The 21783-nt window shown below is 47.8% G+C and overlaps 2 protein-coding genes across 10 annotated transcripts in view; both read left to right on the top strand.

Moving 5' to 3' along the window:
- Positions 1–17013, top strand: RCC1 (regulator of chromosome condensation 1). Of its 6 annotated transcripts, none has more exons than XM_036914983.2 (11): positions 1–118; positions 10332–10413; positions 10992–11099; positions 11982–12169; positions 12354–12533; positions 13428–13524; positions 13638–13760; positions 14240–14395; positions 14643–14762; positions 15101–15253; positions 16223–17013. In XM_036914983.2, the coding sequence occupies exons 2-11, from the start codon at positions 10341–10343 to the stop codon at positions 16396–16398; spliced, it is 1374 nt and encodes a 457-aa protein (XP_036770878.2). In that variant the 5' UTR covers positions 1–118; positions 10332–10340; the 3' UTR covers positions 16399–17013. The 6 variants fall into 6 exon arrangements, with proteins under 6 accessions (XP_036770878.2, XP_036770883.2, XP_036770877.2 ...); XM_036914982.2 differs by lacking the exon at positions 1–118 and adding an exon at positions 549–1038; XM_057499898.1 differs by lacking the exon at positions 1–118 and adding an exon at positions 6252–6276.
- TRNAU1AP (tRNA selenocysteine 1 associated protein 1) overlaps positions 16613–21783 on the top strand; it is a 22798-nt gene continuing 17627 nt past the window's right edge. For 3 of the 4 annotated variants that reach the window (XM_036914989.2, XM_036914992.2, XM_036914991.2), the window contains exons 1-2: positions 20581–20737; positions 21235–21332. In XM_036914989.2, the coding sequence (XP_036770884.1) occupies positions 20711–20737; positions 21235–21332 (125 nt within the window). In that variant the 5' untranslated portion in view covers positions 20581–20710. Of the gene's footprint in view, positions 17185–20580; positions 20738–21234; positions 21333–21783 lie in introns of those variants that run through there. The other variant, XM_036914990.2, reaches the window with a different exon arrangement.

A 21783-nucleotide genomic window follows, 5' to 3' on the forward strand; every position in this document is an offset into this window, starting at 1 on the left:
CTCTTTGTTTTCCTTTCTGGCCGGGGTCGGGGCCGGAGGCCTGCAGAGCGCATGCTCTGGGGCAGTTCGCTGCCGGGCCGGCGTGCGGAGGAGTTCCCTGTGGCCGACCCACACCGAGGTAGGTCGCGGCCGTCACGGGCGGAGGGGTGGCGCGCGGGGCGGCCACGGCCACGGCCACAGCCGCGGCGGACCGGGCCTTTGCCCGCGCGCGCCCATGTCGCGCGGCACCGGCGCCACGTGAAGCCGGGCGGCAGGAAGGCGCGGGTGCGGGTGCGCGTGTCCCCGGCCCCGCAGGGCGCCCCGGCGCCCGCCGGATCTCGCCTCGCCCGAGGGAGGGCCGCGCGGCCCCTCTACCACCGCGCCTCTCACGCCCGGGCCGCGGCACCCGCGCGGGCGGGAGATTCAAACGGCCCGAGCGCCGCTGGCCGGGGTGCGCGCGGCCGCGGTGACCCCGCCAACCCGGGGTGCGCAGCCCCGCGGGCCTAGCCGGCCGGGCCCGGCCACCCTGGCGGGGAAGTTATCGCACGGAACAAGGGATTTTGGCCCAGCATTCGTTTGGAGAGTGCAAATTTGCAGAGCAGAGAAGGAATCCTATCGGCGAAGGGCTGCTTTAGGATCTGAGGGGAGGCTGGGGAGGGTCTGCTGCGGGGAAAGAAACCTCAGCGTCAGCAGGCACCAAGACGGCTGTTGACCCGTTGGAGAAGTGTGCTGTGAATTCCGCATCAACACGGCTGTGTAGATTATTTTACTGGCCGTCTACTTCGTGACGCGCTTGCAGGGCTGGGAAACAATGGTGAGAAAGGCCCCCTGTGGCCTTTACGAGCTTCGGTCTCCTTGGGGAGACCCACGTGGTGCCACAGTTACGATCCCGGGTGATCACCCAAGTATGCCCGTGGAGCTAGGTGCGCTGCCAAGTGATTCATTCATCAGATATTAATTGAGGTGCTCCAACCAAGTGTGACTTGTGTGCCCCAGCAGAAGTTGAGTGTAAAAAGTGTTACCCAGCGTTGCCCGGAAGGGCCAGGAATGGCTTTGCAGGTGAGGAGACTCTTGAACGGGGTTTTGAAGGAACAGTGGGGTACTCAGGCAGAACCGGGGTGGAGGGCTTCCGGCTATCCAGGCAGAGGGCACAGCACAGGCAAAAGCATCAAGTATAGGTGAGTGTTCTGTGGCCAGGGATACCCCAGGTGTTTGAGCACAGAGTACAAGGAGGAGAGGCACAGGATGATACATCAGGGGCTGGGTCTTGAAAGGTCTGGAGGGTAAGACCCAGGAACACTGGGTGGGCGTGGAGGAGGCAAGGATGGTTTCATCCAGAAGGGCCTCGGAGTGGAGTCTGGAAAGATGAATTAGGAGTTCACCATGCTCCTGTTGTGAAGACATTCCAAGAGTAGGGATCCTGTTCAGCTTTGTGACTTTCTAGTTGGATGTCCTTGGGCCACCCACCCAATCCCCCTGAGTGTCAGTTTCCTTCTCTGTAAAGTGAAGGTAAGAGGCATGTGGTGAGAATTATTACTATCCTATAATTCCCATAAAGCAGTGGTTCCAACCTCAGGGGGAAGCTGTGCCCCCCACCCCCTGGAAAAATAAACATACATACCCAGGCACAGCTCTGTATACTAGGGGGATCTCTGGGTGAGGTATTTCGGCCCTGTGCCGGGCACATAGCAGGAGTAACAAATGTTTGTTGACTGCCCCTCTCCTCCCTTTCCTCCTGGGGACCTTTCTTACAAAGAGATTCTTTAGCCTCTGAGTCTGGCAGGCAAATGTCTGCCTCCTGACGTTGGGAGGGGTAGGTGGCGGCAGGAACAGCTGCTGTGGTCAGAGAGGGCTCTGTCTCCCTTTGCAGAAGGGGCTGTGGTGAGGTCGCAGAAGGTCGCAATAGGAACACCAGGCCCCTGGTAGACTGTGTAGTGTGGGGTGCCTCCATTCACCACTTGAGGAAACTGGAGCCCAGGGAGAAGTGGAGAGGGGCAAGCTCTGGCCCTGGTGGGGAGCGGTCAGGAGACCTGGGATTTCATCCCTGTGAGGCCTGGGGACCCTCCCCTGAGCCTCAACTGGATCTGCAAAACCAGGGTGATGACACTTAGCTCAGAGGGTGGGTGTGAGCATTCTGGGAGAGGCTGGCACGCCATAGGTGTCTCTTAGTGGGAGCTGACTGTATCTGACCTTTGTTTGTGACCGTGTCTCAGACCATAAGCTCCCTGAGGATGGAAGCTGTGTTTGTTAGGGGGTGAGGGGTGGGGACAAAGACACTACTCCTTCCCAGCCCAGAAACTCACCATCTGGTCAAGAAAACACACCCAGGGCAGTTGAAGAGGGAGTCTGTACAAAGGACTGATTTGTGCAGTAGAGGATACACAGGTGGGCAATGGGTACATGGCTCCACCTTTCAGAGGGTACCCTCTCATCCCCTGCCCTGCCCCCAGGACAGCACTCTGCAGTGCCTAGAGTCCTCCATTTGAGGTGAAGATTCTTCATCTCCAAGAGAATCCGGGTCTGTCCTTCCTCATGCGTCAGCAGATCCATCCCAGGGAGGCCCTGTCCAGGCTGCCTCAGCCCCTGCCTGGATCATGGCCAGCCTTTAGCTGACCTGTTCATTTTTTCAATCAGATACATCTGGATTCTCTTCCTGGCTCTCTTTTACTGGCTGTGTGAACTTAGGCAAGTAAGTTTTCATCTGTGAGTCTCAGTGTCCTCGACTGAGAAATAGGAGTGATACTGCCATCTTCTTCAGCTCATTTTGAGAAGTAAAAGGTTTTGGCATACAGAAGATAGGCATGGGCAGTGTGCCCCAGGGAGGCTCATATTTTAAGGAGTAATTTGGTGTAGTGGATAACCATGTAGAGTAAGAACGATCTAGAAGTCTGCCCCAGTTCTCTGGGAAAGAGTGATTAGTTTAGGATAGGGAGAAAGGATTGAGGTCTACCAGTGGAGGTGACTTTGAGGCTGAGTAGAAGTTCTTCTGGTAGGATAAGGTATGAGAAGCTGTAGAGGTGCAAATGGTATGAAGAGAATAGTTGTGTGGGAAGAGAGAGGAGGATGTGACAGGTAGGGATGAGGCCTGAAGTTATGTCAGTACCAGCCCTTGGAGGCCTGTCTACCAGGCTAAGAAATGTGGGCTTTATCTTCTAGGCAGAAGGAACCACTGAGGCGTCTGAGCAAGGAAGCAGCTAGTGTTTGAGGTTTAAAACGATCATGACTGACTGGAATGGGATGGGTGTGGGAAGCAGGAAGACCAGGCGCAAGTTGCTGTGATTCCTGGGGGAGAGGGTTTAGAGACCGTTCCCAGGCAGGCCGAGGGGTTCGGAGAGTGTGGGGAGGAAGTTAGCAAGGACACCAGCTTTGGAGTCTGACCAGCCTGGCTGAGACCGTGATTTCCTCTTCCAGCCTTGGGTGAGATAGTTCATCTTCTGTCTCAGTTTCTTCATCTGTAAAGTGGGATCAATGTGGTGAGCTTCAGTGAGATGCCCAAAAATGTTAACCAAAACACAGGGGCTAAGAAGGTGCTCACTGAGTTGGTTCCAACCCACAATAACACATTTTTTTGTTAGTGCCCCATAATACTTACCACCTCATATTTATTTTTCTGTCTCCACTCCAGGCCTTGCCTGCAGCCAGTGTTAGCACCAGTGTGCTGACATAATACCGTTTCCTGTTTGTTCACTTCTTGCTGTGAGTCCTTTTCCACAGCACCACACAGTTTCCCTTGCCAGCACAGCTCACTGCTACTGGTCACTATGATGAACCGATGGAAGACTAGCCCTCAGCAGGACAGGGCCCTGGACCCTAAACTGGCCGCCAGCTTGGCCAGGGTGCGACTGGCTGCCTGAAACAAGGGCTGCCTGTTAAAGCCGCAGCCCTCAATCCTCCGAGCTCTGCTGCTCAATGTCCCTTCTCACTTGCTTGGCTCCTCAGCCCTTCAGACTTAATGAAAACATCTGCTAAGACCGAGCTCTAGGTCCCTCTGCTCCTGTGTGTCCCCCGGTGTTCTCCATCTCACTTAGTGGAAGTCTCCCACCCGCCAAGTCATTTAGACCAAAGTCCTTGTGTTTGGTCAAGTTCACAGGGGGTTTGCCCAGGATTCCCTGGATATTTTAGGATGAAACCATCATTCTGGATGCCTCCCTCACCCTTACTCCCCATGTCTAATCTACTGGCAAGTCGAGTCTGTCTCCTAAATTGACTGTTTTGTCTTCCTTTCTTTATTGCCTCAGACCAAATCAAGTCACTGTCATCTCTCATTTGAATGCCACAGCCTTATCTTCCAATCCATTCTGCTCTTTTTATAGTAGCCAGAACAGTCGTTAACCCAATGCAAATCTGATGAAACCATTCTTTTTTTTTTTTTAAGCCCAACTTTTTTTTTTTTTTTTGAGAGGGCATCTCTCATATTTATTGATCAAATGGTTGTTAACAACAATAAAATTCTGTATAGGGGACTCAATACACAATCATTAATCAACCCCAAGCCTAATTCTCAACAGTCTCCAATCTTCTGAAGCATAACGAACAAGTTCTTACATGGTGAACAAGTTCTTACATAGTGAATAAGTTCTTACATGGTGAACAGTGCAAGGGCAGTCATATCACAGAAACTTTCAGTTTTGATAATGCATCATGAACTATAAACAATCAAGTCAGATATGATTATTCGCTTGATTTTTATACTTGATTTATATGTGAATCCCACATTTCTTATTATTATTATTATTTTTTTAAATAAAATGCTGAAGTGGTAGATAGATGCAAGATAAAGATAGAAAACATAATTTAGTGCTGTAAGAGGGCAAATGTAGATGATCAGGTCTGTGCCTATAGACTAAGTATTAATCCAAGCTAGACAAGGGCAACAAAACATCCACGGATGCAGAAGATTTCTCTCAAAATGGGGGTGAGGTTCTAAGCCTCACCTCTATTGATCCCCAATTTCTCACCTGATGGCCCCCCTGCGACTGTGCCTGTCTTAGGTTGTTCCTCCCTTGAGGAATCTTACTCATCTCTGGCTAACCAGTCATCTTCCAGGGCCATACAGGGAAATGTAAAGTTGGTAAGTGAGAGAGAGGCAATATTCTTTGAAAAGGTTAGCTTTTTACTTCTTTGCAGATTTATGCCCTGTGGCTTCTATGCCCAGCATTTGTCTTGAGGTATCTTTACCACTTTGAAACCATTCTTTTTAAAACTTTTCCATTATCCCTACAAGGCTTTGCATGATCCAGCCCCTGCTTGGGTTCTGTTATTTGATCATTCTCCAGCTGCAGCCACACTGGCCTCCCCAGGTTCCCAAAGACATCACACCATTTATCATACTACCTGGCTTTCTCATATTTCAGGTATTAGCTTAAGTGTCACATCCCTGGCCACTCTCCTCCCCGGCCACTCTCCTCCCCGTCCTGAGTTATTCTCTCTTTTGTGCATGTATGTGTGTATCATAAAATTTACGTAAAATGCATCATTTCACCCACTCTTAAGTGTACAGTTTGCTGTATTAAGTTTGGTCACATTGTTGTGCGGCCCTGAGTTATTCTCTTTTCACAGCACCTTGCCTGTCCTTCACACAGCACCATCTGTAGTAATGTTGGTGTTTTTTCTCTCCTGCTAGAATATAAGCTCCATGAGAACAGGGAGAAGTTAGTCTCTTTTTCTTTGCTACACCTGGCCCAAAGCCAGGCAGCACTAACAGGCGCTCAGCAAGTATTTGTGGAATGAATGACTGGACACTGCTGTGTGTTGAGTGCTGATTGTGTGCTTGGTGCTGCAAAGTTCTCTGTAAACATTTAATTCAGTCTTGCCGGCAGTCCTGAGGTGTAATCATTGCATCGCCTTTTACAGATGAGGATACAGCTCAGAGAGGTTAAGTCTCCTGGCCAAGCATGGTCACAGAAGCAGGGGCGAGCAAGCCACAGATCCAGCTGGTGAATCCAATTCCCTCTGACCCCAAAGAATATTCATTTTTAGGTGTGGAAAGACGGTTCTCCAAAGAGGTCAGTTGGACAGGTGGAGTCCCACCCTGGGAAAATAAAAATTGGGTGAGGCTCAGAACTGCCACCTCATCAGGTCAGAACTGGGCCAGTCACATCTTGTAGAAGCACAGCCTGCACAGACTTGGTGGATTCTTGGCCTTTGGCTACTTCCCCATCTTCAGAACTTTGTTCTCCTCCCCCAGGAGAATCAGCAGAAATGTGCCCCGGAATTTAGAGGCCACTGGTCTTGTGTTCGTGTGTCATGGAGTGCAGAGCTGGACAGGCAAAGCCTCTAGGACCTAGTAGAAGGAAGGTAGGAGTGGGGCAGTGGGTAGGGTTGTAATTAGGTCTGCAACTGAGCCTGAGAAGGGCTCTTGGTCTCATTCCATTTGTAGCCTTGGGTAGAGGCTCCATCCCTTATCTATAAAATGGAGGACTGTGGGTCAGATTAGATTAGAGTTGTACCAGAGTATTACCTAGGGTAGGCCTAGACATTACAATAACACCACTATTGATTTATTGAGCACTTACTATGTAATTAATTTTATAGTATTAGCTTATTTAATCCTACACATCACAAAGGTATAGGTACTATTAGTGTTCCTGTTTCACTGGGGAGGAAACTAAATCATGAAGAGATTAAATAACTTTGTCCAAGGTCAGACAGCTACAGAGTAGCTTAGCCAGATTCTGGTTCCAGAGCCTTTGCTCTTAACTGCCACATGCTGTATATCACTTCTACATCTGGATAGCTCTAACATGCCCGGGCCCCAGCCATCTGTTCTGGAGGGTCCATAGTCCAGAGTTTGGGAGACTCAGGCTTAGACAACTTGACCTTCTTGCACAGCCTTAAAGACCAGGCCTTAGTAAAGACTTATTTCCAGAGCTGTGTGTCTGGAGGAAAAAGTCACTGGACACAATTTGGGCTGGACTGGAACTGAGAGAACTGGAGAGACTGTCTCTGTTCTCAACAGTCATGCAGGGAGGACATGGAGACCTTGGGGAGGCAGCAGCAGTTAAAGGAGGGGAGGGGCTCAGGCTAGGCCATCAGCTGCCCTGGATCCTCCTGGGTCCACTGACCCTTCTTGCCACCCACTGATGGTTTCTGAAAGGGTATCTCGCCGCGACCCTCCTTACCCCAGAACGACTCAGGAGACATGGCCCACGCAAGAGATTTTATGATCTGAAAGAGAAAGTGGCTGCCCCCAGAGAGAGGGAGCAGCAGCTTGTGGGCGAGGAAGCACGTTTTTAAGGAGTAGGGGTAGGGTGTGTTCTGCGTTGGTGATTGGATCTTAAGGGGTGGGGGTCTTAGCGTGCCAGAATTTGCCTTTGGTTTCCTTTCTGCTTTTTGTAACACCTGGTGTTTATATGTTAGTGTAACTATATATGCAATGATTATCTCTTACTGTTTTAAAAAAAGCCAGTTTCACCCCAGGAGTGGCACTTTTGAATCAAAGGGCACAAATGGTCAGGTTCAGTTCTATTTAATGAAACCAGTGAAATATTTCTTTTTTTACCTGATTAGAAGAGTAGTTTATCATCAGAGTTACTAGAGGCTTTCTCAGGGTTGTGGGAAGTTATGAAGGATAAAGTCATTCAGTGCTGTTCTTCAATGTTTTACCTTTGTTTGTTTTTTGATTTTAATTAATAGACTTTTTTTTTCTTTGGTATTATTAATGTACAATTACATGAGCAACATTATGGTTACTAGACTCCCCCTATTATCAAGTCCGCACCACATACCCCATTACAGTCACTGTCCATCAGCATAGTAAGAAGCTATAGAATCACTACTTGTCTTCTCTGTGTTATACTGTCTTCCCCATGTTCCCCCCTCCCCCAGCTATATTATGTGTGCTAATCGTAATACCCCTTTTTCCCCCTTATCCCTCCCTTCCCACCCATCCTCCCCAGTCCCTTTCCCTTTGGTAACTGTTAGCCCATTCTTGGGTTCTGTGAGTCTGCTGCTGTGTTGTTCCTTCAGTTTTTTCTTTGTTCTTATACTCCACAGAGAAGTGAAATCATTTGGTATTTGTTTTTCTCCACCTGGCTTATTTCACTGAGCTTAATACCCTCTAGCTCCATCCATGTTGTTGCAAATGGTAAGATTTGTTTTCTTCTTATGGCTGAATAATATTCCATTGTATATATGTACCACATCTTCTTTATCCATTCGTCTACTGATAGACACTTAGGTTGCTTCCATTTCTTGGCTATTGTAAATAGTGCTGCAATAAACATAGGGGTGCATAGGTCTTTTTCAAACTGGGCTCCTGCATTCTTAGGGTAAATTCCTAGGAGTGGAATTCCTGGGTCAGGTGGTATTTCTATTTTGAGTTTTTTGAGGAACCTCCATACTGCTTTCCACAATGGTTGAACTAATTTACATTCCCACCAGCAGTGTAGGAGGGTTCACCTTTCTCCACATCCTTGCCAACGTTTGTTGTTGTTTGTCTTTTGGATATTGGCCATCCTAACTGGTGTGAGGTGATATCTCATTGTGGTTTTAATTTGCATTTCTCTGATGAATAGCGATGTGGAGCATCTTTTCATGTGTGTGTTGGTCATTTGAATTTCTGAGGGATAAGTTATTCAATGTCATTCTTCAATGTTTTACTTTTTTATGGTAATAATAAAAAAAATGGATTCAGCAAAGTTACCCGATACAAAATTTATAGACAGAAATCTGTTGTGTTCCTATATATTAATAATGAACTAACAGAAAGAGAAAACAGAAAAACAATTTCATTTACAATTGCATCAAAAAGAATAAAATACCTACGAATAAACATAACGAAGGAGGTGAAAGACCTATACTCTGAACACTATAAGATACTCATGAGAGAAAGAAGACACAAATAAATGGAAATCTATCCCATGCTCATGGATAGGAAGAATAATATCATCAAAGTGACCATCCTGCTCAAAGCTATTTACAGATTCAGTGCAGTCCTTTTCAAAATACCAATGACATTTTTCAATGAACTAGAGCAAATAATCCTAAAATTCATATGGAACCACAGAAGACCCCAAATAGTCAAAGTAATCTTGAGAAAGAACAAAGTTGGGGGTGTTACACTTCCTGACTTCAGCTCTACTACAAAGCTACAGTAATCAAAACAACAGAGTAGTGGCACAAGAACAGACCCATAGATCAGTGGAACAGAACAGAGAGCCCAGAAATAAATTCACACATATATTGTCAATTTTATGTATGATAAAGGAGCCATGGATATACAATGGGGAAAAGACAGTCTTTTCAATAACTGGTGTTGGGAAAACTGGACAGCTATGTGCAAGGAAATGAGATTAGAGATTACTATGTAACTCCATACACAAAAATAGACTTGAAATTAAAGACCTAAATATAAGACATGAAACTCATAAACCTCTTAGAAGAAAACACAGACAAATAAGCCAGGTGGAGAAAGACAAATACCATATGATTCCACTTATATGTGGAATATAAATACAAAGCAAAACAGAAGGAACAAAACAGCAGTGGATTCATAGACACTAAAGTGAGTGGTGGTTACCCATGGCGGAAGGGTTGGGGTGGGAGGGTGGGGGATTAAAGGGGCACAAAACTCTCAATCATAATGTAAGTTGGGTACAGGAATGGAAGTGCAGCATGGAGAATATAGTCAATGATTCTCTAACATCTGTGTTGATAGTAACTGCACTAGTTGGGGTGAGGATTTAATATGGGTAACTGTTGAATCACTGTTATATACTTGAAACCAATATAATATTGCATATCAACTATACTTCAATTAAAAAAAAAACACCTGTAATACTCCTTGTCAAACATCCTAGATTATGTGGGAGGGTACAAAGTAAAAAGTGGAAGTTGCCTATAATCCCATTTTCCAGAGGTTATTTTTGTTTATATTAATGTATTTCCTGCCATATAGTTGTCTACCAGTAATTTAACATGTGTATGCATTTAAAAAAAAAGAAATGGGATGATGGGCTCTTTTTCAATCTGCTTATATTTGTTTATACTGCAGTGGTGAGCATCTTCCTATTCAGTAAACAAATATCTGAAAGCATCACTTTTAATGGCTTCATATTGTTCTGTCATGCATATGCTATTACTACATATTATCCTGCCAGTGCTCCACTCTTGAGTACATGGGTTGCACAAGCATTTTTTTTTTAATGTTATGAAGAATACGTAGAGCATATTTGTGGAACTTAATCTTTAGGTATATCCATTATTCTGTTCTTACTCTCAGATGAAGTCTGAGAGGTGGAATTGCTGAGCAATTCCTCTTACCTTTTTTAGGGTTTTTGATTAAGTATTGCCTAATTGGAGCAGGAAAACGATTGCCATTTCTGACATGGAGTATTTGCGTGGTTTTTCAGGACAGGAAGATGCCACCCAAGCGTACAGCTAAAAGAAGGTCACCTCCAGAAGATGCCCTCCCCAAAAGCAAGAAGGTGAAAGGTAAGTTGACTGTGGCCTACATCTCTGTAAGAGTGGCCTCTTGGAGCCCCCAGAATCTAGGACTCCTTCCTCCAGGACATTTGAAGCTGAGGAGCCTGGAAGTCCAAGACCTCCACCCAGCTGGAGGATCTTGTAGCTTATTGAGTCCCACCCTCTGGGAATCTTAAAAGGGTAAAGACTTATCTAAAAGCACTCAAGCAGTACTGGCAAAAACAAACAAACAAAACTATACCCTCCGGCTTTGGCCCAGGCAGTAATACATTATGGTTAGGTCCATTGACTTCCAGTCCTGGGTTCAAGTCCTGGCTCTACCACTTTCTAGCTGTATATAGCTTTGGGCCAGTCACTTCACCTCGCTAAGCTTGGATTACCCCCATTCATAAATCAGAAGCAAGAACAGTACCAACCTCACCAGGCTGTTGTGAGGAAAATGAGATTATGTCCTGGTAGAAGTTGAGGGCAGTGGCTGTGGTTTCCTCTCATGGAACCCTGGAAGGAGACATGGAGGAAAGAAATACACCCCCTGTCTGGGTGGAGGGAGTATGCACCCACACTCAGACAGTGTCTGTCTTTTGCAGACCCTCGTAACCAAGCAGCAAGGGCCGCTGCCTCCCGCCGCATTCCTGGCGCCCGCTCCTGCCAAGGTGCCTGCAGGCTGAGCCCTCCTGACCAGAAAACTCAACCAGGTGGCTCCCTGCCCAGCGCACCCCCAAGCGCAGCTGCAGAGGCCCTGGCAGCTGTGACCACACCCATGGGGGAGGAGTTGGACGCCATTGGCTGTCCTGGGCCGCCAGCAACTTCCATTGGTCAGCAGACGGGCCTGTGCTGCCCACTGGTTGGCACGTACCTGTCTGCAAATGCCAATGTCTGCTCTTACTGCTTCCCCTTCCGCATCACTGCCTGTCTGCTCTGGGATAGGAGTGGAAAGGGGTCAATGTGAATATGTCCAGTATTTAAGTCAGCCCGAGGAGGATGGAAGCTAGGGACGGTACTTTGACCCATGTGGGCTTACTTGATTTCCATGCAAATTCTACTTGTTGGCAGTATGTCCTTGGGAAGGTTACTTAACTTCTCTGAGGCTCTATTCCCTTTCCTATAAACCAGGATACTAAATATGGAAAGTCTTTAGTGTAATTTGGAGGACTACAAGGCAATTTAACATGAGTAGGGTTAAGCAGTAAGTAAAGGTTAGACATTGCCTGAGCCGCTGCTGTTGGCACCATGTCCTGAACAAGAACTTAACAGCTAATCAGGAAAACTTTTCTGTGTCCTCACTGTTCTTTTCCTTCCCCACAAAGATTTGTTTCACAATATTGAGTGACTTATTTCATTTCCTCCCTCTCACATTAATAATGTGCTGTTTTTGATTTTCACAAAAACCCTCTGAGACAGGTACTTATGCTACCCCTGACTCACAGGTGAGGAAACTTAGGCTCGGAAAAGTCATACTAACAGTCTGTGGCAGAGCAGGGGCTTGAACACAGGTCTGTGTGATCTCAGAGCCCACTTAGTGACTTCTCCTCTACTGTCATCCTACATACTCAGGGGCTGTCTTCTTCACTCCTCAGTCTCACATAGGTCCCACAGCACAGAACCAGGCTTGGTGCTGACACTGGGCCAAGGTGACGTGGGCCAGCTGGGGCTGGGTGAGAATGTGATGGAGAGGAAGAAGCCTGCCCTGGTGCCCATTCCGGAGGACATTGTGCAGGCCGAGGCTGGAGGCATGCACACCGTATGTCTAAGCAAAAGTGGCCAGGTAGGTTGGGAGGTTGGGGGGCACAGGACTGGACAGGACCTGGGGTTGGGGGGCTTGGGGAAGGAACTTTGAGCCACACACATTGCTGTATGGAGGTGGAACTGGCTAGCCAAGCAGGGAGTGGCCTGGGCAAGAACAGACTGAGAGGCCAGGCCTTGCACTAATGGGGGCATCCTGGGCACAGGTCTATTCCTTTGGCTGCAATGATGAGGGTGCCCTAGGAAGGGACACATCAGTGGACGGTTCAGAGATGGTCCCTGGGAAAGTGGAACTGCAAGAGAAGGTGATACAGGTGTCAGCAGGAGACAGTCACACAGCGGCCCTCACCGAGGATGGCCGTGTCTTCCTCTGGGGCTCCTTCCGGGTAAGACTGGGTCTGAAAGACGGCATGGAGGCTGGCTAGCAGAATTACCTGGTGGGGCTCGAAGATAATCCATCTCCATGTCCCTGCTGTACTTACTGGTGGGGAAATCAAGGCCCAGAGGCAGCGCTTGGGCCAAGACTCCGGTCTCTCTGGCTTCTTCATCCAGGCCTATCCACACCGCTGGCTCTTGAATCTGTTGTTAGGAAGTGTGCCTCTTTGGAAAGGGGTGCATCAGGGGTGCTTTTGGACTAAGGCTGACCCAGGAAGCCTGCTGTTCCCACCCATCTCCCTGCTGTCGACTTCCCCCTGCCCCTTCCTAGCCCTCTTCCACACTTCTCAGGGGTTTGGGGGGATAAAAGGGAGCAAATTGTCACAGAATTTAAGAGGAGTGTAGTTTAAAAAAGCTGTTTCAGCATTAAAATCTTTTTGGTCCTTTGGTATTTAATTTATTTTGAAATGTCAAAAATAAAGGAATCTGCTGAGGCATTTCATCATCAGGGCTATTTTTAAATTTTTATGGAGAATTTCAAATACCTAAAAATAATCAGAATAATATATTTAATGCCCTGATATGTATTTAACAATATATTGAATATAATATACATAGGTGAACGTCTGTCTCCTCACCTCAAAGTTATCAGCTTGTGGCCAAATGTGTTTCCTCTCTACTCCCATCCACTCCCCCTCTCCTTTGTTATTTTAGTGCAAATCACAGACCACATATGATTTCATTCATAAGTATTTCACTGTGTGGCCTGGCTCCTGCCCACCTCCCCATCCCCATCTGGCACCAGTGCCCTTCACCAAACAGCTCTGTGACTGCCTACAAGCCTGGATCTGGCTGGTATGGAGCAAGAAGGGCTGGCTGGTAAGGGCTCTGCTCCTGCCTTCTAGGACAATAATGGTGTGATCGGGCTCTTGGAGCCCATGAAGAAGAGCATGGTGCCTGTGCAAGTGCAGCTGAGTATGCCTGTGGTGAAGGTAGCCTCAGGTGAGTCTGGGCAGCTCACTCTGGGCAGGCATGGGAGAACCTTGTTCTAGGGCTGGGCCAGTTGGAGACCTTACAGACAAGCCCTGCTTCCCCTGCCTTCCTCTCACCCTCAGGAAATGACCATTTGGTGATGCTGACAGCTGGTGGAGATCTGTACACTTTGGGCTGCGGGGAGCAGGGCCAGCTGGGCCGTGTGCCTGAATTATTTGCCAATCGTGGTGGCCGACAGGGCCTAGGTAGGTGGCTTAGGTCCCTCTGGTAGGGCAACTTGGTAAGCCACCCCCCGGTGAAGGGCGAAGGCAGGAGGGATTCTGTGTGTGTTAAGACTTGTATCAGATAGACCTATGGTAGTTAAGAACTCTGCCTCTACAGCCAGACTACCCTGGGTTTGAATCTTGATTTTCCTAACCTACTAGCTGTGGGATCCTGGACGTAAGTTTCCTCATCTCTAAACCTACCTCATTGGGTTGTTGTGAAGTTAAGTGATTAATGTAGCAGAATGTCTGGCACATGGTAAGTTCCATGTAAATGTTACCACATGGGAGTCTGAGTCAGGCACTTATATTCTCTTGGCCTCAGTTTTCTCTTCTGTATAGTAGAAGAGTCCCTGCCTAGCTGCCTTCCAGAGGCTATACCAGAGGAGGAAAGCAAAACACATGGGGCAGAGAAGAGGCTGTCCATCTGCTGCTGACTCTGGCCTTCTTCCCGCCTGCAGAACGACTCCTGGTCCCCAGGCGTGTGATGCTGAAGTCCAGGGGAAGCCGGGGCCATGTGAGGTTCCAGGATGCCTTCTGTGGCGCCTACTTCACCTTTGCTGTCTCCTGCGAGGGCCATGTGTATGGCTTTGGCCTTTCCAACTACCATCAGCTTGGTGAGTATCAAGTCAGTATCCACATAGCCCAGAGCGACCTGGGTTCCAATCCTGGCTCCCCCCATTCATTCATGAGTGCACCCTTGGCAGGGTCACCTAACTGCTCAGAACCACAGTCTTGCCATCCGTAAAGTGATAACATCCATACCCTTGTTGGGGAGGGCGGTGGCCTCATAATGGGAGGGGATGAAGGGCAGTGCCTTGGATACCTTACCCCCTGACAGAGCTTTCCTGGCCTTTCCCCCAGGAACCCCAGGCACAGAATCCTGCTTTATACCCCAGAACCTGACGTCATTCAAGAACTCCACCAAGTCCTGGGTGGGCTTCTCTGGTGGCCAGCACCATACAGTCTGCATGGATTCAGAAGGTGGGACGTCTGGGTTGAGGGTAGAGTATTCCCTGGGCCTAAGCCTGGCCAGACTCTTTGGCCATGGTCCTTGGAACCTGGGCCTGCTCCATGGGTGGGGCCAGCCGGGGGCCTGTGAGCATCCTCGCCATCCCCCAGAGTCCTGGCAGTCTTCCAGGTGTGAGTCCAGTGGGCATCTGTGGGGGTCCTCCCAGCCTTCCCCTCCAACTGGAAGAGTCACCACAGACCTTGTTCCTACCAAGTGGGGACTGGGGACTAACTCCTGCGGATGTGGGCACTCGCCTTGCCTACCTGCTCACACCCTCTGCTGCTCCCCACCTCTCTCCCTCCCCCCACAGGGAAGGCCTACAGCCTAGGCCGGGCTGAGTACGGGCGGCTGGGCCTTGGGGAGGGTGCCGAGGAGAAGAGCACGCCTACCCTCATTCCCAGGTTGCCCACCGTCTCCTTGGTGGCTTGTGGCGCCTCTGTGGGCTATGCTGTGACCAAGGATGGTGAGTAGGGCTGCCCATACTCGGTCTGGTTGGGGTCTGGGGGCCATGATTCTTACCAAACTGCCCAGCAGGCTCTGATGTCCACTGTAAGATGGAGCTGAGATGCAGAGAGCAGGGTTTGTGGTAACATTGCCTTTCTCCTGACTGTCAGAAGCTCTGGCTTTGAGAAACATAAAATGAGTAAACTATTTTAATAGAGGTATTTTAATGTAAGTAGAGAAGAAAAACAGCAAAGGGGGATATATCACAGGCTCAGACAGGCAGTAGGACTTGAACCCAGGTGTCCAGACTCCTAACTCAGGCTTCTTTTTACCATTTCCACCATAATGACCCCTTTATTTATAACATAGCATGAGCGAGCTTCCCAGGGAGTTGTACTTAGACTTTTATTAGGAGAAAGAAGGCTTGGTAGCCGGGATCCTGGCAAGCATGGCAGAGGAGGGTATGAATAGGTGGTCACCAGAGCCTGAGTGGGTGAGTGGCACAGCCATGAGGCCTTGAGAAGTCTGGGGCGCTGCAGAGGTGCTTGGTTTGGGGTTATCTGGGAAGAGTCCTGAGGAACTAGGGCTTGTACCACACGGTGAGGTTTCAGTCATTTTATGATAAGCAAAAGAGGACGTTCTAGGCATAGGGGCATCCAGAGCAGCCCCAGAGGCAGCTGGTCCTGGGAATGGAGGGTGGTATAGGGGTTGGGGAGTGGCCCATCATGTAGGGCTTTGAATGCTCTGACTAGGAGCAGGGAACTGTCTTTGGCAATATGTAAGGACTGTAGTCACTGGTTGGCAAAGCTCTTTTTTATCCATCCTCTCCTTGGCCCTCCCAGCTTTCCCGAACTCCCAGAAGCTGGAACATTGCTAGGCTACTACAGGCCAAGGCCAAAATTCACCCCCATGTGCCAGGCTTCTCACACTACAGAAGGGTGGGGCTAGAGATCCTGGAGACAGCTGCCCCCATTTCTCTCCCTTGTAGGTCGTGTTTTTGCCTGGGGCATGGGCACCAACTACCAGCTGGGCACAGGGCAGGAGGAGGATGCCTGGAGCCCCGTGGAGATGACAGGCAAACAGCTGGAGAACCGCGTGGTCTTATCTGTGTCCAGTGGGGGCCAGCACACAGTCTTACTAGTGAAGGACAAGGAACAGAGCTGATGAAGCCTCTGAGGGCCTGGCTCCTGGCCGCCCAGTCTTCCCTCCCAGAACAGGGAGGCCTCCCAGTGATGACTACAGATCCCAGCAGGCTTCCCCAGCCCTAAGTGCTCTGTTGTCAATTTGCCCGTTTCCCATTAGCATAGCTGACCAGAATCCTTTTCCTTTTTTTTCTTCCTCCTTTCAGGAATCATCCTGGGACCTACAGGATGAAGGGGGGATGGAAGAAGGTGGGGTGGGGTGTCAGAAAGAACTTTGCTCACCCCAGAGCTATGTTGTTAGACCTTTCCCCCTCATTTCTACCTCCCATGGTCCTGGCCAATGTTGGTTTTGCCTACCTAAACCCAAAACTTACTCCCCAGAAGTTTTGGGCCCACACTCAGAAGTTGGGTCTCCATCGAACCCTACTCTAGTCATGCACCACTCTTCCTGTCCTTCACAATCCACAGGCAGACAAATGGTACAGTGGTCCGGCTCAGCTGTCATGGACCTATGCCTGGGGGAAGCTGAAGAGGCGGCAGGGCCTTGAGCAGTTACCCAGCCAGTGGGCAACCCTAAGCCAAATATTTGGCCCTGAACAGGTACCCATGGGGTAAAAAAAAAACCAAAAACAAACAATGATCTTCCACTTGATCAAGAAAAGAGCCAAACAGCCTTTCTCCCAGAAGCACAAAGCATTCTGCCCTTTGGACATTGCCGTTAATCCTGCACATCCAACCTGCCTCACCTGTAGCCAAGGGCCTAAAATCTGGAAAGCCACGCCTGCAGGGCAGGACATGCAGGGAGAGGGTAAGGAGGGTTTTATCATCAAATTTACAGCAATATGGAGAGTGAAGGGAGGGAGGGGCAGAGGGATGGAGGGACAGAGGTTGGTCCCCAAAGAGGGAAGCGAAGCTTGTACAGTGGCTGAGAAAATAGAAAACAGTTTTGATTTTTTTTTTTTAATGTAAAGTATTTTGGAGGGGAGAGTGAAATCTTTTAACACTTTGAATAAATTTAGTGTTTTATAAAACAGGCCACTTGTTTTCTACACACTCCCTACTTTTTTAAGGGAGCACCTGCTGTCTTGGGAAGGGCAGAATAAACCCACAGCTGTGAACCTGGTCAAGACTAGGATTTAAGTGATGTCAGGATGTTTTGGTGTGTGCCAGTCAGCTGTTGATGTGGCTGTTCCATACAAATCAAAACAGGGAAGAGCTGATAGATTTTTGCTTAGGTATTCATGTTTGAGGAATCACTGGATTAAAAAAAAAATTACACGACATAAAAGCAAAAGACATGGGATGAATCTTTTAATATCCCAATCTCAAATCAAGATTTTATTTTATTTTATTTTGTTTTTATTTCTTAGTCCTCAGAAAGACCTCTAATTCAAAAAGCACCCCCTACAATGAATGGGGAATACAACCAGAAGGATACTTTTATCTTTTCTTCTCTCAAACCAAGATTTTTATGTACACTATGTCATTAGTTGTGCTAAACTTGCTGTTGTATCATTTTCAACATTTGAACCAATTCATTAAACATGATTAATTCTCTTAAGACACCTTAGGCATATTAATATAGATTTTTACAGGCATTTGAGCAACCAAATCATACAGAACTGACTTGACTTGTCTAATATGGTGGTCACTAGCTACGTGTGGCTATTTATATTTAAATCAATTAAAATGTAAAAATTGAAAATTAACTTCCTCAGTTGCACTAGCCATGCTTCCAACTCCTCAGTAGTCACATGTGGCTAGTGCCTGTGGTACCAGCTGTGCAAATACAGAACGCTATAGACATTTCTAGAGTTGCAGAAAGTTACAATAGACAATGTTGATATGGAAGATCTGCATATATATAACAGGAAAGATTAGCACCAAGAGGATTCTTTGATGTCAGTGACTCTTGGAAAAAATGAATTTGATGTAAAACCATCTAAAATGTATTGTGACTTTTTTCCCCATGAACTTTTAGTTTTGATGCAGGCACTATACCAATTAGATATTGACTTCTTAGAAGAGAAAATCACACTTTTTGATTATAATATTTTCTTTGTAAGGAAGTATTTGTGTGCCTGCTAGTCTTCCCCTCTGCCCCCCACCAAAAAATAGTCCATTTGGATTAGATTAACTGAAGTTTTCCATTTGACAGTATAGTCAGTTGAAAATACCCTGTTCTTAAAAACTCATGTATTGGGACTTAAAATGGGCTCGGCATTGTGCTGAGCACTTTACATGCAATAATAGCTCATTTAATCAGCCGCGCAAAATAGAATTGCTGTTCTTCCGGAAACAGTTCTGAGAGTTCAAGTGACTTACCTTAGGTCATGAAGCTACCAAGTGCTCAGACTAGGCAGGAATCCTCAGCCTCCACCCAAACCCAGAACCTAAAGCTCTCTGTAGGTGCTTTACATATATCAGCACAGTGTCAGGCACATAGTAGACACTGCAACATGGTCTTTGCTGTTAGGACTGTTGTACATTTTTTTATTCCCTGTAGTTAATTGCCCTGTTTTTTCACGTGCTTAGTGTTTTTGGCATAATATCATTAATTCAGTGTCTGTCTCTATCAGAAATGTAAATCTCCCTTACTGTGTTTATTATACACAGCAAGTGCTCTCAGTTTCATCTGTTCCTCCATCATCCTACAGCCTGGATTGGTTACCCCAAAACAAATGCAATCGCAGTACCACATATGGCTCTGCTGTGAATAATATTTACAAAGTGATAATTAAATGTTCAGTTTTGCTTTGAGAAAAGTCACAATCAGAAGATGGAGAAGTGTGTAGATATAAGGGGCAGTTACTAAAATACCAAACTACAAAAGAAGAGAGTATTATTTAGAAACATGCAGATGATTCTAGGGGAAAGATTTGGAAATGACTGCCTCAAGTCAATGGGAGTTGACAGTGGGAAAAGGACTGCTGTTTATACCATAAATTAAGCAAGTATTTTTTTAGTGCCTACCATATCCCAGAGGTTGTAGGAATTTGATTAGAAACAAAAAGATTCTTACCTTGTGAAGCTCACATTCTGAATTTAATATAACTATCTAAAAATCTTATACATGGCAAAAATTTAAAAATAGTAATTAAAGAGCCATGGCACAGGGTCTGGCAAACATGAATAGTTCTCAGTTAAAATCTAAGGCCCTCAGCTGCCATGTTGGAGAACCGAGTGGATGCCAGGCATTGGGCCAAGTGCTTTCCCAATTTATCTTCTCACACCCTGTGAGGTAAGTAAGCACTGCTATGATTCGCATTAGTCTCCCAGAAGTTAAGTAACTTGCCAAAATAATGAGGTGCCTGGGACTGATGCTCCATTTGTTCTAATCTAGCCAAAACACCTAACCTCTAGACTGGTATTGCAGTACTGGATAAAACTGGAAATTTGGCAACTGGTGGTTGGATCTCAAGTTTTTAGAACGATGAGTGCTTGCCAGTCATGACCCCAATTTTCGGGTGTATAAACTGGTAAGGAAGGGCCTTAATGGCTCATCAGCCTAAAGGGAGCCCCAGAAATGCACTTGGAGTGAGCTTCACAGTTTAGAGATGACAGTCACCACCTACAGAAGTGTCCTATTCTGAGACTGAGACTGAGAGGCCTGGGACACTCCCAGACTAGGAGAGTTAAACACCGTCAGGATTATCTAGTCATCTAAATCGTGTTTACTGAGGGCGTTTACTGTTCTGGAACAGGCTAGAACAGGCCGTTGAGGTTAAGATAGTGGATGTGAGAACCCAGGAGAGCAGAGTGACAAGACTTGGGGATTGATTGGTTGAGATGATAGTATTTACTCTCCCTTTACTTTCAACCCCACCCAAGGGCTATACGCGGGAATGATGGAAGAATACCATTGCAGTTTTAACAAAAACCTCTTGTCTTACGAACTGGGAAACGCGGGGTGAAGGGGTGGCTGGGACAGACCAGTGGCTTTCCCAAGGTCACAGGATCCCAAAGGGGACCTTTCACTTTTTTAAAAAGTGTGCTTATATCTGCAATTTTTTACAATGAGCATATATTGTAATCTTGCAAGGACATGTGTGTGTTTGTAGTCAAATCCACCAGCCTCCGCAGGGTGGCGTCTGCTCCGCCCCATTCCGCGGGCTCCAGTCTGAGCCTCGTGGGTCAGAGCGGGGAAGCTTGGCGCCCAGCCGGGTCGCCGGAAAAACCCGGAGCAGCATATCCGGGCGCTGCCGCCCTGGACGCTGAGTTTCCGGGCTTGCGCAGAAGGCGTCGGAGGCGCATGCTCTGTGGCGATCCCGGCCCCGCGGACTGGCCCCGGCGCCGGCCTCCGCGGCCCGCCAAGTCCCGGCCGGGCTGTGGCCATGGCTGCCAGCCTGTGGATGGGCGACGTGAGTGAGGGCGGCCGCCCGGGTCCGAGGAGGAGGAATCTCAGTGTCGCAAGGGGAGGCATCCTCGATCCCGAAAGGGTGGAAATGAATGGGGAGGGGAGTTTTTAGGACGCCACAGAAGCGCGTCTCCGCATTCGGGTGAAGTGCTTGAATCTGCAAAGGGCGGGGTCTTGGGGCCCCGCTTGGGTTCGTGGAAGAGAAGAGAATCTTGGCTGGCCGGGGGGAATAGAATGAGAGGGATCCTAAGGGTTGAAGGGCGCCGTGATTCTAGGTAGGGCTGGAGGGTTGGGCAAATCCTGCGCGGAGGCCCCCTAAAGGGAGCACGTTTGAAGGGAAGGGAGGCAAGGGATTGAAAACGGGGGAGTTGGGGCTCATACCACTCCTCACCCGCCCCCACCAGCCGCGGGCCTCCAACCCTGGGGTGAGGGGGAGGGACTCTGGAGCCGCCGTGAGGAGCCTGGATGCTGCCCTGAATCGTTGCCCTTGTATATACGCAGCTGGAACCCTATATGGATGAGAACTTCATCTCCAGGGCCTTTGCCACCATGGGCGAGACCGTGATGAGTGTCAAAATTATCCGAAACCGCCTCACTGGGTAAGTTTCTCCTTCCATCTTGGTTCTCTCTTAACAGGTCATCCTGAATGTCATTCAGGAGAATGTAAACATCGCCGAGAGTAAGGGCGTGTCACTCCTAATAGTAGTTATTATAATGTTTTAAAAGCTAACATTTGGAGACATACTGAGAGGAAGTACAGTATATTGCTTAAAGACCGGACTCTGGAGCCGCACTGTTGTACCATGACTATAAAAATGGACATGAGAATAGGCACCATAAGAGTTATGGTGAGGATTAAGTGAGTTAATTCACGTTCAGTATTTAGAACAGTGTCTGGCACAGGGTATATGCTCAGTAAATATAAAATGATCTGCTAGATAATAAACACTTGAAAACTACTTTTTAAAATGGCAAAAACCTCAGCTAAGTAATGTTATTAGAGAAGCTTAATGACTGCCTTAGTTACACAGCTATTAAGTGACAAACCAG

This window comes from Manis pentadactyla, chromosome 4, assembly GCF_030020395.1.
Source record: "Manis pentadactyla isolate mManPen7 chromosome 4, mManPen7.hap1, whole genome shotgun sequence".
NCBI lineage: Eukaryota > Metazoa > Chordata > Mammalia > Pholidota > Manidae > Manis > Manis pentadactyla.

What these genes read in the sequence shown, in the direction of transcription:
- RCC1 (XM_036914982.2), top strand. An exon ending in GTCTAAGCAAAAGTGGCCAG is followed by an intron (nt 12,170 to 12,353) that starts GTAGGTTGGGAG and finishes TCCTGGGCACAG; the next exon opens with GTCTATTCCTTTGGCTGCAA. An exon ending in AGTCTGCATGGATTCAGAAG is followed by an intron (nt 14,763 to 15,100) that starts GTGGGACGTCTG and finishes CTCCCCCCACAG; the next exon opens with GGAAGGCCTACAGCCTAGGC.